We start from the raw sequence: 18,946 nt of genomic DNA on the forward strand, positions 1-18,946 counted from the left end.
ACAACAAAACACAACATAATCGGCCTTACGTCTTCGGCTTTAAATGTATTGGTTTGTGTGGGGGGAAACGAGGGTAGCGACTTTCCCCCTCACGCTATTATATATTATTAATTATTTATTATTTATAATTTATTATTTATTATTTATTATTTCTTATTTATTTTTATTGTTTCACCAAGAGATAAGACAATAAAGGTTATAGTTTCGGATCTCTCCACCGATCCTCATCAGTTTCTGTTTCCTCAGCAAAAAACCCATTTATACCCCAGTGTCAATTGTTCGCTCGAATAGAAAAATGATGACAAACCGCGGCGAGATGCGAAACTGTACTCATCCTTGTCTTTATTTTCGGCAAAAAAAATCTGGATTTCGAATTTGTAAAAAATCCTTTAAACTAAAAACGCCTGTAGTATTTCTTCACAAAAAAACTTATTTAAACACGTTTTTTCATGAATTTCAATTAAATCCATTATCGCCAAATTCAGACGAAACCTGAAGTGTAAATTACGTTATTTCATATGCAATTATGTATAAATTTTACGAAACACCTTGCAGCTATATGATTAATTTTGTATTTATAATTTGTTTAAATTATTTTTTCATTAATTTTATATATTTTGAAATATAATTTTTTTGTATTTATTATAATTAATTTTTAATATTATTTTTGAATTTAATTTTATTTTCTTTATTTTGAATTTCAATTAAATCCATTATCGCCAAATTCAAATGAAACCTGAAGTGTAAATTATGTTATTTAATATGCAATTACATATGTATAAATTATATGAAACACCTTGCAGCCATATGATTAATTTTAAATTTATAATTTGTTTAAAATATTTTCTCATTAATTTTATATATTTCGATATATAATTTTTTTTTTTGTATTTATTATAATTAAGTTTTAATATTATTTTTGAATTTAATTTTCTTTTGTATCATTATTTTTGTTTCTTTCATTTCATTTTAAATTTTATGGATTTTACCCGATCTTTCCGACTAAAAATTCACTCAATCATCATAGTATGAATTAAAATTGGTCGCATCGGATAGTTTAAATGAAAATGCCACCACAATTGTAATCAATGTACGAGATGTTAATGATTTGCCTCCCGTATTCCCTCAAACGCTGTATGAACGTACATTGGATGAGGAAATGAAGGCACCATTTACCATAATGCAGGTCGGGTTTTAATTTTTATAATTTTTTCCTGATTTCTTCATAATTTTTTATACTTCATTATTTTATTTCTACAACAACAAAAAATCATTTTATATAACTCTTACTGTCATAATAGTTGCTTTAACACAATGTAATTAATATTGAATTCAAAAAACAATACTTTTTATTCATCTCATATCAACAATAATAGCAATACAATAATAACAATAATTGCAATTGGTAGAAAAATAACATGTATATACATTATGATTGATGTATTCTATTATATATATTAATTGTATTAATATTATATTTAATTGTATTTCACTATTGGTGTCTGTAGATTGACAAGAATTGTTGTTGTGGGCATAATGTCTGCAGCGTGCCGATGAAACTGTAATGTGATATATTTTTCCAGAAAATGTGTTTGTTCACCACCTCTGACCGGTGATTGGTGTAGCTCTTTGGCTGATACCACAACTGAGTCAGGAATTTGACACATTAAAGCAAATCGAAACCGCGGCCTAGTACTCTTCCTCTTCTTCCCCAATTTCACTGCAATAGTTCGAAAGTTCGAAAATTATTACCATAGAAATTGTAATTACAAAAATACACCAATATTGCAAAAAAATACCCCAAAATTATGGATTAAAATTAATAAAAATCATCGTCGAAATTTATTTTGTCGTGTACGGAATATTTTTCCCATAAACCGAAGTGAGAATAAATTTCCAACTCGGCCGGTCCATTACTTTTTCCTTCCAATTTTTGAATACCATAATTTTTTATGTCTTTATATAACGCCAATATTCAGCGGCACATTTCCCTTTCCCACATGTTTTGTCTTAGACCTTCTCCCTTTCTTTAATTATTTTTCCGTAATAGCATTTTTCTTATGGAAAAAAATATTACATAAATTTATTCAAACATTTTTTTTAAATAATATTTCAATGCGGTCGTAAAGCCACGAAGTTGACAACAATCCTTGACAATTAAATTAATAATAAATATATATATAAAAACAAAAAAACCCAAAAATAATAAACAACAGTAAAATGCATTCATAATGAATTAAGCACGTTTGTGGGTATTATGGTGATTGTGGATTAATGTGTATATAATATATAAATCAAGTAAACTATTGTACAAATAACAACAATTTTTTTTAATCATCAACATATCATCGTCATCATTATGAGTGGATGTTGTTAATTTCATTTATAAAAATAACCCACACACATACATATGAATATTTACATATACAGAATAAAATACATACTCATTAACATATTAATTGTCAGGAATAAAAAAAAAACAGAATTAAAAAAAGATTGGTTATGGTCCAGAGGAAATAAGATTGGCTCTTATTTGTTAGAAAATAAAGTGCCAGAAAATTATGTAAATATATTTGATATTGACTTTAATGGTCTGCGTCTCTAAGAACAAAATTTCTGTTACTGTAGAACATTTTGTTTAATTGAAAATATTAAATTCAATATTGTTTAAAAAATGGGAATTTTGGTACTAATTCAAACGAGATTGGTTTCGGAACGTTCTAGAGAAACAGGCAATAACTCATTTATTTTATGTTTTTCTATATTAGAAGAGACAACTTTGTCATTAATACATCCTATTTTTTCATAACAAATAACTCTTTTAATGTTATTTAAATTATATTCCACCATTTTTTAATAAAAAAGCAAAATAATTATATTTAATACCACATAAATTCCCACCGACACTTTGTGTTTTTGTTATCGATTAATCATTAAACAAAACATATTAATTAATTGCGCAATACATACATACATATGTATATTTCACAAATGTATAAAAAAGCACTATCCACTCCACACAATTACCTATTAAAATATTATAAATTAAAAAAACAACCAATTGGCAGCCACTTTTACTGTCTGTTTAAAATACATTAACAGTTAGAGTGTTAATTGTAACCACATACATACACATTTTTTATTTCAACATTGCAAAAAAAAAAAAAATAGCAACAACTTTTAATTACCTCTCTATAACCTTCTAAATGAAATAAATGATTGGCAATTTATATTTATTTAAAACAAATAAATAAATATAAATCACATAACAATAAATTGACTATAACATAAAACATATGTCCATGCAATTATTGTGGCATTGAACAATATTAAATGCAAAAAACAACAATATGTAAATAAAAAAAAATTAAATTAGCCACTGCAGACTACTGCAGTTTTCAAGTGTGGTAATTTAAAATGAGAAAAAAAAAACAATAGTATCAAGTGTGGTGAACATGTTTACCTGACATTAAATTAAATTTTTGAAATGTATTGACATATTTCCCATTCGAAGAAATCTCAAAATATATGACCTTATATTTGACGTTATTATAAAAGGAGGCCAAAACACACCAAGTAGGCCAAAGAACATGGAAAGAAGTACAAATCACAAATTAAGCGTTTAAAATGTATATCTATAAATGTGTATACAACTATCGACATTGTTTAATTTTTTTGTAACAACTACAAAACAAACAAGTGAATAATTTGAAAAATAAACTATGAGTATGGTCATTAAAAAGTTACAGAATGGGCAACCTAGCTTACTAAAATATATACATGCGATTATTGCTATGACTCTCTTAAAAATCATCCAAAAAATTCTCACATATCCACAATTATAGATCTGATAGTCTTACAAAAAATATTCTTAAAAAATCTACGGTTGTATTTCCGATAATATTTGAAAAATCTCTTTAGAGGTGTCAAAGTTATTGCGCCGATTTTCCTGGCAAAAACCCCAATTTTTTGTCGTCACCGATTGTTAATTTCCATGTGGGATTCGATAGTAAACATATTGAAACTAAGTCCATATTTATATTAGGCAATTTTCCTTGCGGCAAGTGTCATTTTGGTGGGGAGAGAAGTGAGGTAACCCTTTCACTCAACACCCTCTCTAACCAACAAACTAAAAATTGCCGGAAGAAAAATTGCCTAATGAAAATATAGACTAAGGGAAACTAAAAAATTAGGTCAAAATATTGGAAGGTGTGACCGTGGTGTGCTCCCAAAAACGATAGTTTTCCCTATTTTGAGAGTACGTCATTCTTGTATATTTCTAGAGAAAGAAATAGCTATTTCTCGGAAACTATAGCATTTATTGTGTTCATTGTTTTTTGTTAGGTATGTAGGATATGTTGCCGAAGCGTGTACACGAAGTGAGCTACTTTATTTTTCCTCAGGTACTAAATTTTAGAAAAATTCCAATTTTAGTGGACTAGAACTTTTAGGGAACTGTTTAGAACAAAGTTCCATTTTCACAGAATGCCCGGGAGTGTTATCTTTTCGTCAAGTTTCCCATATAAATTATAGCCTTACAAATATGGACATTTCTTTAATATATGAGTTTTTATAAGAGTTATATGAGTTTTATGTAAACCCAAGAAGTATTTTCTTCATTTTGGAAAAAAATTCAAATTTTTTGGAAAAGAAATATATGGGGATTTCTGAGTGAAATCGGACACTTTTTCAAGATGAGGTTTTTGATTTCCTTTATTTTTTGCTGCGGTGATGCTGCTGATTAACAAAACATTTTAGTATATTTTCAGTTTTTTTTTGACTAACGGTTCCAGAGATATCGCGCCTTGAAAAAGTCAAATTCTGTAAAAACTACATGCAAATAAATACCCATAACTTCTTTAAAATTGGTCCAAATTGAAAAAAATCTTTTTTTATGTTTTGTTGTTTTATCAGCTATTAAATAAAAAATAGCAAAAACAATTGCACAGTGGGCTTGGATGCTATTTTCGCGATTTAATATTTAAGGTCAATTTTTAAAGATGTTCGACCCCTTCGATTTTCTTTAATTTTTTTGTATTAAACTACGTTCAATTATAAAAATTTTAAGTCCTATGTGGTAATGGTATTCGGACGATTACTATTTTTTCGGAATTTTTTAAAATTTGTCAATTCAATTTTTCCTTTATAAATTCATAATTACTTAGAATAAGATAGCTAGATAGCTCTTCATGTAACAAGAAGTTTGGTAGTAGTTCGAACGAAATTAAATTCGAATTCGTCTTATAGTCTAGAAGGCTTTGAACACAAAACGATATTTCACAATTTTAACATACCTGATATTAACAAACGACAGTTTTGGACAGAAAATAACAAAAATTTAAACCTTTTTCACCAATACATTTATAAGTTTTTAACTATACGTATTGAGAAATGTATAAGTGTATTGATGAAAAGGGTTTGTATTTTTGCTTTAGGTCTGCCCAAAATTGTCGGTGTAAATGCCACGTGAGAATTACTGGTTCCTGTCTTAGCTGCTTCATGTCAAGTAAGACCTGTATTCAAACAAAAAATAGTAAGAAATTTAATTTAATTAAATTTAAATTAGCACGAATGCTTTTTATTTGATTATATTATCCCTTTAGAACCAACCAATATATTCGAAGAATATCAGTTCTAATATCAGCGCTAATAATAAAAATCTTCGATAATTATCACTGTCATTTAAAATTATATTTTGTCTAAAAATATGTTCAACATTTGAACCTTAATTTCATTTGTTTTGTACTAATACTGAATTAAATAAAGTCCCTTTTAAAAAAGGCCAGATAATTGTTGTACAACACTTAAGAGTATTTTTACGTAGTACGTGGGTGAACGATAACTAACAATGAAAACGCGAATATTTAACATCAAAAACGATTTTATTGTTTTCTTAAGTAGTCTCCAGCACTTTTTCGTGCGCTCAAACCTATTGGCGAAGTACTTTTTCCACTCCGATTTTGAACGCTTTTACAGCATCTTCAGGCAATAAAAATCGTTGACCACGCCTTTTTTTCTTGATGTGCTAGAATAAAATGAAGTCATTGGATCGCCAGTCAGGGCTGTACGATGAATAACCCATCAATTCCACGTTTTGTCCGGCCAATCAGGCACTGGTCTGAATCGATGTGTGAGAGCCCACATTGTCATGAGGCAGAATGATTTGCTTCCTCTTGTTTGTTTTTTGAACTTCACATGAGACTACAGGCAAACAAATTATAGTGTACCACTCAGAATTAACCTTCCTATATTTCTCAAGCCGTATAGTCGCCACACGGTCAGTTTTTCTGAAGAAACTGGCAACCTTTTCCTTCCTTTGATTTGGCCCGCTTTCGAAGACCCAAAGGGTCGAGTCCTCCTAAGCATAGATCCTAGATTCGTGGTATGTGACGATCTTATAAACGTCGTTTGAAGCACCGCCATCGATTTTATGTTAAATTTCTTTTAACCAATTCACAGGAGCCTTTTTGGAGCGATTGTCCGATTTTGCTGGATCTAACGAGAATAAACCATTTTTGCGGCCAGGTGTTTAACATACCGATCTCGGATTATCCGTTCATGCACGGCATATTTTTTTCTGGCATAACGACCGATTTTGGGCGACCCTCACAACCTTCGTTGTTTGGCGAGTGCCGACCACGGTTGAATTTACTAAACCACTAAAGATTTAATTTGATCGATGTACTCTTGCGGTGATTATCTACGTCAAAAGTTGTGAAAAATTCTTGGACGAAAATGTTCATAAGTAAATTCCATTTTAACAAAGTGATTTTTTCAAGTCACTGTAAACAATACATAACTGTAAACAATACATAACTGTCCTGATTAAGTCACAGATGTCAGTCCCTTTACAAATATATAGTGTCTAAATGTATGTTACTTATTCCAACGTTCACATAAACTAACCATTTGCCCTGTACCAAAACTGACAAATAGATGGCTCTATAAGAGATTCTTTAGAAAAATAACCTTAAAATCAATGAATACATATAGCGAAACTATTCTCAAAAATATCTACGATTATAGCTACAATTTTCAAAAAAAAAAAAGATAACCTATTTACAGATATCTTAGTATTTGAATAATAACTCCAAGAAATCACAACGATTTTCTCTTCTTGGATATTTATCTCTATATTTGGAAGCTTATATAGAGATAAGTATCCTAGCGGCTTTGATGACTTGTACGGCGAACTTCCAATAACGTTGTTCTTTTTGGAATCTTCAATAGTTATTCTCGTGTACAATTTCTTGCGTCCGCAATTTACCTCGGACGTTGATGATCAGTCAATTATTCATGATGAACTAAATTTTCTCTGCACTAGTTTTTGCTAGAAAATATTCAGTCACATATTTACTTTTCCATTGCGGGAAAAGATAAGCTTACCCAATTAGCATATTAAAGAAAGCGAGTAATAATGTAAGATATGAAATATAGAGATCTCTATGTAAGCTTCCAATATCCTAGCGGCTTTGATAAGTTGTACGGCGAACTTCAAATAACGTTGTTCCTTTTGGAATCTTCAATAGTTATTCTCGTATAAAATTTCTGGCCCTGCGCAATTTACCTTGGACATTGATGATCAGTCAATTACTCATGATGAACTAAAATTTTTCTGCACTAGTTTCTCCTAGAAAACTTTCAGTCACATATTTACTTTTCCTTTGCGAGAAAAGATGTGCTTACCCAATTTGCATATTAGAGAAAGCGAGCAATAATGTAAAATATGAAATATAGAGGTCGCAATACGATAGTTACAATATAAGAAATATATTTCGAATCATTTCATAACTTTCAAGTCTCATCTTCCGCAAAAAAAAAAAACCAAAAATTCGTGTCCACTCTCTTTATGTTTCACAAAATTCCAACTGTAACGTAAAATATGGGCGAAGTACTATTTGTAGATTATCAATAACATTTTTAAAATATTTACAAGCTTTTAGGGCGAATTCCCATATCCATACTTATCATGAATTCCTCATTCTACTGCCTCGACACTTAAAAAAACACTTTTGTTCAGATATTTTTTATATTCCGCCCAAAAATATGCTAATAGATTTGTAACTTAAAAAATGGGAATAATAATGTAAGGTATGAAATATAGGAGGCGCAGTGCAATTTGTATCCTTTTTGATTTTTTTTACAAATCCAGCCTCCACCTGTATTTACATATTTTATTTGTTCGTAAATGCTACTCCCTGTCCCTAATGATCTATCAGAGGAACACGTTTTATGCGCTTTCTGAAGCCAAATTTAAATGTTAAAATAATTTTAGTATTACTCGTATTTTAGATGTCAGTCTTCTTAAAACCAATTCAAAATGTTCCTTTTGCTTGAATCATTTCTAATTATAATTACTTTTCATTAATATTTCATTTGTATGTATGTTTGTGCATGGTTTTGGTTTCTCTAATTTTTCCTTTATTAATAACAACTTATATTCAGTTTGCTTGCATGTCGTAGCACCAAATTTTTAAATCATTTTTTACATTATATATTTCTGTCCTTGGAATTATATCTAATATTTAAAATATTTTAATTTTTCCATTTTCTTACAAAATAAACTGCGTTGGAACTCCGCTGAACAATATAGGTCACAGCCACCGATGGTGATAAGGATCGTCCACAAAATATTGTCTACTTCTTAACCGGTCAAGGTATCGATCCAGATAATCCAGCTAATTCCAAATTCGATATTAATCGTACAACGGGAGAAATATTTGTTTTGAAGGTGAGTGAAAATTATAGTTATGTATTAAATTAAATTAAGACATTAAGAAAGAGATATATAATTAAAAAAAAATTTATGAGGATAGGTAACTCAAGTAGGCAAATATTTCTATGTAGATGTTATTAAGATATAAATAATTGCATACTTTGGGGGACTTAATATTAGGTTCAGACAGAAGTCGAAATCTTAGTAATACACATACGATATAATTCATTATTAAGATATAAAGAATTGCATACTTTGGGGCATTTAATATTATGTTCAGACAGAAATCGCAATCTATAATACATATACGAGTATAGGTGGCTATATTTAAATTAAATATATATTTGTGATAAAATAATAGGTTATTACAAAATCCCAATACTAATGGAACATTAAACCATATCCCTTTCTGCAGAGTGTGGTACAAGGGAATTCTTTTTAAATGTCTGTTTTGTAACTTTCCTCATATTCGTTATTCTTTTTTGACACAGTTTTGTATTAATATTTTAATAATATAATTAATATTTCAACTTAAATGGAAAATAATTTTCGGAAATCGTAACATTATCAGTCTTATTGTGTTTATATGTGTGTGTGTGTAAAAATACATAATTGCATCTGCTTTTATATGGAATTTTTTCTTTCCTTGTTGATTGGTTGGCTTGACGCAACACAATATGATTTTCCCCTACCAACACCACCAACCAACACATTAATCTCATCAAAGAAGATTTAAGTAGAAATAAATTACTGATGGTTATGCGGTATGTGGCAATGCCACTTAAAACATTTTTAACATTTATAAAAGTGAAATAATTGCTGTTATAATGATGAAAAATTACTTATAATTTTTTATGAAACACAAAAATGTTTTTTCGTCATGTAAATATGATGGATTTCACACGCGCATATACATTCAGCAGGACACATGCCTTGCAATGGCCAGGGAATTAAGCCGAAAACTATGCAGTTGCAGTAGGCAATAACAACAAAAATAACTGCAATAAATAACAATTGTTGAAATTGACAATTACAGAACCGAACGAACAATAACTTACACAATACCACCAACACACAGGCGGAGAATTGCAAACGTGACTTCACTTTAAGGCTTATTACATGATAAGCCAATGACAAGCCTTAAGGTATGCAATAATTATTGTCTACTTGCAAACATACCTATGTATGTTGTATGTATTAATACATATATAGAGAAATGTGGTTTATACACTGAAGGAAAATTACTTTGTATCAATGAAATTTGTCATCGATTTTGAACCAACGTAAAACTTCATTGTATTAATGAAGAGGTTTCATTGAGTTTCATAAAATAACTTTCTTCACTGTGAACATTTCATAGCAATAATAGAATTGCAATTTCTAACTACTTTATTGAATTAATAAAGAAGTATTATTGCATAATTAGGAAATTTAATTGGAATTATGAAGAAACTCATTATTGTTATGCAATGAAATTTTTCATTTATTCAATGAAAGTGTGCGTTGGTTCAAAATCAATGAAACATTTTTCTTTCAGTGTAATTACATTTCTGGGTGTTCGTGTAAAGCCATTTATTTTTACCACTTATTACATACATATATGGACAACAAAAAATGTGGTGTGGAAAATTGCGATAAATTCTCAAAATTGTTGTTGGAATAGTTTTGTAGTGTATTTCTTGTTAAGTGTTATAACTGAGGATGTGTTAAAATTGTTGTCTACATAAAGCCAATGGATTTAAGGCAAGTCAAAAAATTAAAATTGCACCCCATGGCATCTCAGACAACTATATAGGAAAATATGGGAATTATTAAAATTTTGTCAGGAACCTTAAACGAAGTTGTATGGTACATGACACAACATGCAAACCGACGTGAAATAAGTCTTCACTTCTCATCTTTAATTTAATTCAATTCATAAACCATTACTGCTCCCTCTACATGTCATGTTTGGAACATAAAACTTCAAATGTGTTTTAACAACTTGAAGTGAGTCGCTTAAGTGTTTTGAATGCTAATAAAATAATTGGAAATATTTATTTCAAATTAAAAATTTTAGTTGGTCCTCTACATGTGAAATTTGATATAAAGATCTGTTAGTATGAAGCATAAAACTTAAAATTTATTTTAAAGCATAAAATACGTAATTTAGAATTATAGATGACGCTAAAATAATTTGAGAAATATGTAAACCACAAATAAAGGAATCTTAAAAAATAATTTTTATCAACAATGCGTATAAATCATGACCTCACAACATAAGCACCCTTCACATATGTTAAACATATTTTTAATGTCAAAAAACGTTCTCTCATAATCACTGTCAATAGTCATTTGCATTTTATGCAGTTTCTTACTTTCCGTTTTTCATTGTTTAACTTTCCTAACATTCCTTTCGCACAAATTTTCAACAAAATAGAAAAACAAATCTTAATAGATTCCTAAATCCCCTCAAAGACCAAGTGTCAAATACTATATAACAAAGAAAACTTTTCTAACCACCACCACCACCACTTTTTGTTAACATAAAATGTTAAATTTTATTCCTTTTCATAAATGGAAAATATTGTCATAAAACTAGTTGAAACAGTTTGCTTTTTTTCTGTGGAAATGGAAGATGGTTAGAAAAATGTTCCAAGAAGAAATAGAACTCTTAAAGGGAAGAGAAGAATTGAGAGAAAATATTTCCTTTACTCTTGCCTCATATTTTTGCATTTATTAAATTTATGTAACGAATTTCAATAGAATGGCAGTGAATTAACATTGAAGTGCATTTTCGTGTGAAATAATAGGAAAAACTAACTATTTGGCACTTTTGTTTCCGCCGAGATGTTTGTTTGCGAAAGAAAGAAGCGTCTTTTGTGTTTATCAGTGGACATTTTTATAATAATGTTTTCGGGGTAAATAAAGATAATTTGAAGAGAAACATGAATAATAAAACTGACGTGTCACCAATGCCCGTACGAAACGATTGAGATACTGAAATTTTACATAACGGACACTCAGAATGCGATGGCGACTGGTTAAATGGATGAGTGACATACGGCAAGATTTCTAGAAATTATTTGTGTAAGGGTTCGAAATGTCCAAAAATATTCTTAGTATTGTACGCTAATAATCTTATTTCCATTTTCCATGGTTTGGAGATTAAATAAGGACCCATAAATGGTTCAGATTTTTTAAACCGCTGTTTGGTATACAATTTCCTTCACACACTGAATATTTATATTTTATTTAAAAAGTTCATCGACATGAAAAAAATTATTATTGAAAAAATATTTTAAAAAATCGACATCCTTGAAAAATACATTAAAAAATATTTAAAAAAATCGACATCGTTGAAAATAATATTTAAAAAATTTAAGTCATTGTCAAAGAAAAAAACATTAAAAAAATCAAACAAAAATATTTTAAAACAAGATTCACATCATAAAAAAATATTTTTAATTAAATTAAAAGTATTAAGAATAACATAACTCCACATCAAAAAAATATAGTTATTGAATGAAAAAATATTTTGAAAAAGTCCAAATCGTTAAAGAATCGCTACAAAAAATTAAAAATAATCCAAGTCGTTAAAAAACCTTTAAAAAAATCCACGTCATTAAAAAAATATTTTGAAAAATTTACGTCATTGAAAAAATAATCTAAAAAAATCCAAGTCGTCATTGAAAAAATATCCACATCATTGAAAAAAATAATAATAAAACACGTCTTTGGACAAAAATTAAAAAAAAAGTCTTTAAAAAATATTAAAAAAATCACGTCATTAAAAAACGTACTTTGAAAAAATACTCGACATTGAAAAATTTACTTACGACATTGAAAAACGCAATTTAAAAAATACTCGACATTGAAAAATTTACTTACGACATTGAAAAACGCAATTTAAAAAATACTCGACATATTCATTGTAAAAAATTATTTTAAAAAATCCACGTCATTTAAAAAATTATTTTAAAAAATCCACGTCATTTAAAAAATTATTTTAAAAAATCCACGTCATTTAAAAAATTATTTTAAAAAATCCACGTCATTTAAAAAATTATTTTAAAAAATCCACGTCATTTAAAAAATTATTTTAAAAAATCCACGTCATTTAAAAAATTATTTTAAAAAATCCACGTCATTTAAAAAATTATTTTAAAAAATCCACGTCATTTAAAAAATTATTTTAAAAAATCCACGTCATTTAAAAAATTATTTTAAAAAATCCACGTCATTTAAAAAATTATTTTAAAAAATCCACGTCATTTAAAAAATTATTTTAAAAAATCCACGTCATTTAAAAAATTATTTTAAAAAATCCACGTCATTTAAAAAATTATTTTAAAAAATCCACGTCATTTAAAAAATTATTTTAAAAAATCCACGTCATTTAAAAAATTATTTTAAAAAATCCACGTCATTTAAAAAATTATTTTAAAAAATCCACGTCATTTAAAAAATTATTTTAAAAAATCCACGTCATTTAAAAAATTATTTTAAAAAATCCACGTCATTTAAAAAATTATTTTAAAAAATCCACGTCATTTAAAAAATTATTTTAAAAAATCCACGTCATTTAAAAAATTATTTTAAAAAATCCACGTCATTTAAAAAATTATTTTAAAAAATCCACGTCATTTAAAAAATTATTTTAAAAAATCCACGTCATTTAAAAATTATTTTAAAAAATCCACGTCATTTAAAAAATTATTTTAAAAAATCCACGTCATTTAAAAAATTATTTTAAAAAATCCACGTCATTTAAAAAATTATTTTAAAAAATCCACGTCATTTAAAAAATCCACGTCATTTAAAATATTATTTTAAAAAATCCACGTCATTTAAAAAATTATTTTAAAAAATCCACGTCATTTAAAAAATTATTTTAAAAAATCCACGTCATTTAAAAAATTATTTTAAAAAATCCACGTCATTTAAAAAATTATTTTAAAAAATCCACGTCATTTAAAAAATTATTTTAAAATATCCACGTCATTTAAAAAATTATTTTAAAAAATCCACGTCATTTAAAAAATTATTTTAAAAAATCCACGTCATTTAAAAAATTATTTTAAAAAATCCACGTCATTTAAAAAATTATTTTAAAAAATCCACGTCATTTAAAAAATTATTTTAAAAAATCCACGTCATTTAAAAAATTATTTTAAAAAATCCACGTCATTTAAAAAATTATTTTAAAAAATCCACGTCATTTAAAAAATTATTTTAAAAAATCCACGTCATTTAAAAAATTATTTTAAAAAATCCACGTCATTTAAAAAATTATTTTAAAAAATCCACGTCATTTAAAAAATTATTTTAAAAAATCCACGTCATTTAAAAAATTATTTTAAAAAATCCACGTCATTTAAAAAATTATTTTAAAAAATCCACGTCATTTAAAAAATTATTTTAAAAAATCCACGTCATTTAAAAAATTATTTTAAAAAATCCACGTCATTTAAAAAATTATTTTAAAAAATCCACGTCATTTAAAAAATTATTTTAAAAAATCCACGTCATTTAAAAAATTATTTTAAAAAATCCACGTCATTTAAAAAATTATTTTAAAAAATCCACGTCATTTAAAAAATTATTTTAAAAAATCCACGTCATTTAAAAAATTATTTTAAAAAATCCACGTCATTTAAAAAATTATTTTAAAAAATCCACGTCATTTAAAAAATTATTTTAAAAAATCCACGTCATTTAAAAAATTATTTTAAAAAATCCACGTCATTTAAAAAATTATTTTAAAAAATCCACGTCATTTAAAAAATTATTTTAAAAAATCCACGTCATTTAAAAAATTATTTTAAAAAATCCACGTCATTTAAAAAATTATTTTAAAAAATCCACGTCATTTAAAAATTATTTTAAATTATTTTAAAAAATCCACGTCATTTAAAAAATTATTTTAAAAAATCCACGTCATTTAAAAATTATTTTAAATTATTTTAAAAAATTATTTTAAAAAATCCACGTCATTTAAAAAATTATTTTAAAAAATCCACGTCATTTAAAAATTATTTTAAATTATTTTAAAAAATTATTTTAAAAAATCCACGTCATTTAAAAAATTATTTTAAAAAATCCACGTCATTTAAAAATTATTTTAAAAAATTATTTTAAAAAATCCACGTCATTTAAAAAATTATTTTAAAAAATCCACGTCATTTAAAAATTATTTTAAAAAATCCACGTCATTTAAAAAATTATTTTAAAAAATCCACGTCATTTAAAAATTATTTTAAAAAATTATTTTAAAAAATCCACGTCATTTTAAAAATTATTTTAAAAAATCCACGTCATTTAAAAAATTATTTTAAAAAATCCACGTCATTTAAAAAATTATTTTAAAAAATCCCCGTCATTTAAAAAAAATATTTAAAGAATCCAAGTCGTTGAAAAAAAATATTTAAAGAATCCAAGTCGTTGAAAAAAAATATTTAAAAAATCCACGTCATTTAAAAAAAAATATTTTAAAAAATCCACGTCATAGAAGCAAAATATTAAAAAATCCACGTCATTCAAAAAAATTATTTAAAAAAATCCACATCATTGAAACAAAATATTTAAAAATCCACGTGATTGAAAAAAATATTTTAAAAATCCACGCCTTTAAAAAAATTCGTGACATTGCAAAATACATTAAAAGTTCACGCCATTGAAAAATATTTTAAAAATTCAAGTCAATAAAAAAATGGAGAAAAAATTCACGTCATTAAAAAAATTAAGAATCACCGATATTGAAAAATATTTATGAAAAATCCTCGACAATAAAAAAATTTAATTTCACGTTTTTAGGCCAACAGAAAAATAATTAAAAAATTAAAGTTTTTCGGTTATACATTTTTTTAAAATATATTTTTTTTTATAATTTTTGAGGTTATAACCAATTCACGTTATTTGGGTTATAAAAATTCATTAAAAAATTATAAAAAACTAGTTGTTTTGAGGTCGTTAAAAAAATATTTGAAAAACGTTTTACGGTTATTATTATTTTTTGAATCCTCGTTTTTTTGGGTTATTAAATAATCCTTCAAATCCACGTTATTTAAATTATTGAAAAAAGTAAAGAAAAACACGGGTTTTTAGGTCTTTACAAGTATTTGAAAAAATTAAAAGTATTCGGTTACATGATCATTGACAAATATACGTTTATCGGTCTGTATAAATATTTTTTGTTTGTTTCAAAATTCTAGTGTGTTGGTCTTCAAAAACAACATTTACAAAAAAATTCACATTTTTTGCACATAAAGAAAATTTTTGATAATGTGATTATTAGTCAATAAGTTTTGAAAATCTAAAATTTCTGATTATTAGTCCATAGAAGCCGCGCATGACAAGTTTCCCAGTACGAGTAGGAGGTGTCTCAAACTATTTTTTATGATTTTCAAGTATGCACATTAGGGTTATGACTTTTTACAACCACATATCCCTGTATCATTGCGTGATGAGTTTCCACATATGATTGCATTATATCTTAATTATAAGGTGATTCGGTGAAAAACCCTCACCCACAAAATGATTTTATTTATAAGAATTATGGGCAGTTTTTTTAAGTCACTATAAGCAAACATATACGTCACTTCCATGTTCATATCATCATCATTCAGGACGAACACGATTCATCTGTTAGATCTTCGAACGAAAATATTTAATGGTTGCGTTACTTGCTACTCAATAGATGGCGTCTTATTTGTTCATAATTTGTGTTGTGTGCTGATTGATGGTCCTAACTTTAATAGTAGAATTCTCTCACTTTTATCAATGTGATATGTATTGGGTGAATGTTCTTATAATATCTATTTTAATTTGTTTGGTAGTCATTACCAAATTATTCATCTTTACACACGAATCCATGATTATATTATTATTATTCTCAAAAGTCTATTTAAAATTGCATAAAATACTTACACCTCTATCAATTAGAAGATATAGTTTTCTTAATTACTGCTTCTCTCTCATTAAATTATATCCCAAAAATATTGTCTATATACCACAACATTAAACAGCTTTTTCACATGTCATCACTATATTTTGGCAACCATGTAAATATGTCATCATATGCTTCATATACTATATGGTACAATAAGCTTCTAACTAATAGCTTCTATACATAATATGAGATACTCATCAATTTGCATCAATACATGAAATGCCTATAAATATGCAATATTTTTCCGCCCAAACAAAAAATCTCCTTAATTGTATGCTCCATTCGCACACACATGTAGATAGATATAATATAACATGTTCACTAAAAGCCTTTTTAAATGCATTTTATAAAATGATAAAAATGTAGCCATTAGTTAGTATGAAAATTAATGACATACCCATAGATGTGTATATTTTATGGGATATCTTTCTCTAGGTGGTATTAGTATTAAAACTGACAAAGCCGGCTGGCTGGCTGGCTGGTCGGTTGGCAAAACTTATTGCCCAAAAATGTCCAACGTCCAAAAATGTTGCCACATAACGCACTGACATCCACAAAAACCACTCTACACAATATGTCATTCCTTTTAAATGCTAATTTCGTGAGCCAAATATAAATGTTTTAGTGTTTTAGTTAAACGAGATAGAAAAACAAAAAAAAAAAAAGAATTAAGGATGGTCCACTCTCTCATTCACAAAACTAAAATAAAATGCATTATGCGCATAAAGGGATCCTATAAAATATACCACACTCGGTATTCGAACAATGAATAACCAATATAGCCTGTAATTTTGTTGGTCTGGGGTGGTGGGTTATATATGATGGCTTTCGTTTTGCGAATTTATATGTTGGATAATATTTTTGTAATACCCAGCATACTCCAACTGTCCTTTTTGCCTTCTGTTGCTCCTTTGGGTAACAATTTGTGTGTTGACCACTACCACCTCTTTTCCAAAAGACTCATCAGACAATTTTAATGTGAAAATTAAATAAAAATTCTCTAAAATGACACTGTTGAGTCCAGTATGCCATGTCGGGTCGGGCTGGCTGGCTGACCAAAAGTATCCGTATTTAGTAAAGTACCGCCACATTCATAAATACATACATACATTGTAGTATATCCGACAAGTGCTACAACTACAACAATACTAGGGCAAACAAACATGTGGAAATAACCATGAAGGCAAGTAAAACGCATTTTTAAAAATGAATGGCATTCCGTACAGCAGCAGCAGATGTTTTTAAGGCAATACATTGCAGGAGGGTACTAAAGCTGGTAGCAATTTCTTTGAACTATGGTATTTGTGAGGTGTAACAAATTGTGAGGTCAACATTTTTTAACAGAAACAAGGCTCATCAAATAGTTGGGCCCCAAAAAGGGAGAAAGTACATGCATAAATGATTTGGTGTAACTTTTTATTTCCGCAAAACAACAGGTCGACATGATAAGAACCGGCTTTGCCCTTTGGCAATTCGCGGAATAGATATCACATTTAAATCTTCCCATAGTTCTCATGATACGGATTAGAGGATTCTAACAGACATATGATCGATCCTAAAGACTTTCGCTTAATACCTGCACAATGTATATATGTTTCTGTTCATTGAGAGACCGAGATCCATATATTTAGTGCCATAAGTGTAGTTTTGAAAGCGGAACATTTTTTAAGTTAAATGTAAAGACATAACATTTTCCTCGGAAATCCGCAAATACAATTAAGTGCATAATGGTTACAATCTTTGCTAATTTTTGTTGAAGACAAAATGTTCAATAGGTGGCGTATTATACTATTTTTTATAATTCTCCTATAGTTCCAATAATTCTGTCGTAAAATTCAATTAAGTGCACAATGGTTACAATCTGTGCTTATTTTGTTGAAGACAAAATGTTCAATAGGTGGCCTATTATACTATTTTTTCAAATTCTCCTACAGTTCCAATAATTCTGTTGATTTATATTTATATATATAAATACATGGTACCTTATAATGTACCAATCCTCGGGGCTAAGAACAGCATACACAGACTGACATCTATATGACACTTCCGTGTTCACAATGGTTGCAATCCTTGATAATTGCGTTAATGTCAAATTTCCCCAGCAGGTGGCATCCCATACTACTATGTAATTCCCTTATGATTTTGTTGCTTGATTCCCAGCAAAATAAATTGGAACCAGTACAATGTAGACTAGTTCTTTCACGGCATGATTTGATGCAGTTCAATTGGAGTCGTACAAAAGGTACTCCTTTCCCTACATTTTAACCGTATTCGGATGCGATCCAACGAATGACATCCTT

The 18,946-nt window shown here is 27.6% G+C and overlaps 1 protein-coding gene across 14 annotated transcripts in view; it reads left to right on the top strand.

The window, feature by feature from the left end:
- Positions 1–18,946, top strand: part of CadN (neural cadherin) — a 792,724-nt gene that overhangs the window by 688,924 nt on the left and 84,854 nt on the right. For 10 of the 14 annotated variants that reach the window (XM_073971019.1, XM_073971033.1, XM_073971023.1 and 7 more), the window contains one exon: positions 8,594–8,731. In XM_073971019.1, the coding sequence (XP_073827120.1) occupies positions 8,594–8,731 (138 nt within the window). Of the gene's footprint in view, positions 1–1,027; positions 1,187–8,593; positions 8,732–18,946 lie in introns of all 14 variants that reach the window. The other 4 variants (XM_073971028.1, XM_073971030.1, XM_073971026.1 and 1 more) reach the window with 1 other exon arrangement.

This window comes from Musca autumnalis, unplaced genomic scaffold (genome assembly GCF_047663935.1).
Source record: "Musca autumnalis isolate F117 unplaced genomic scaffold, ASM4766393v1 scaffold_2, whole genome shotgun sequence".
NCBI classification, from domain to species: Eukaryota; Metazoa; Arthropoda; class Insecta; order Diptera; family Muscidae; genus Musca; species Musca autumnalis.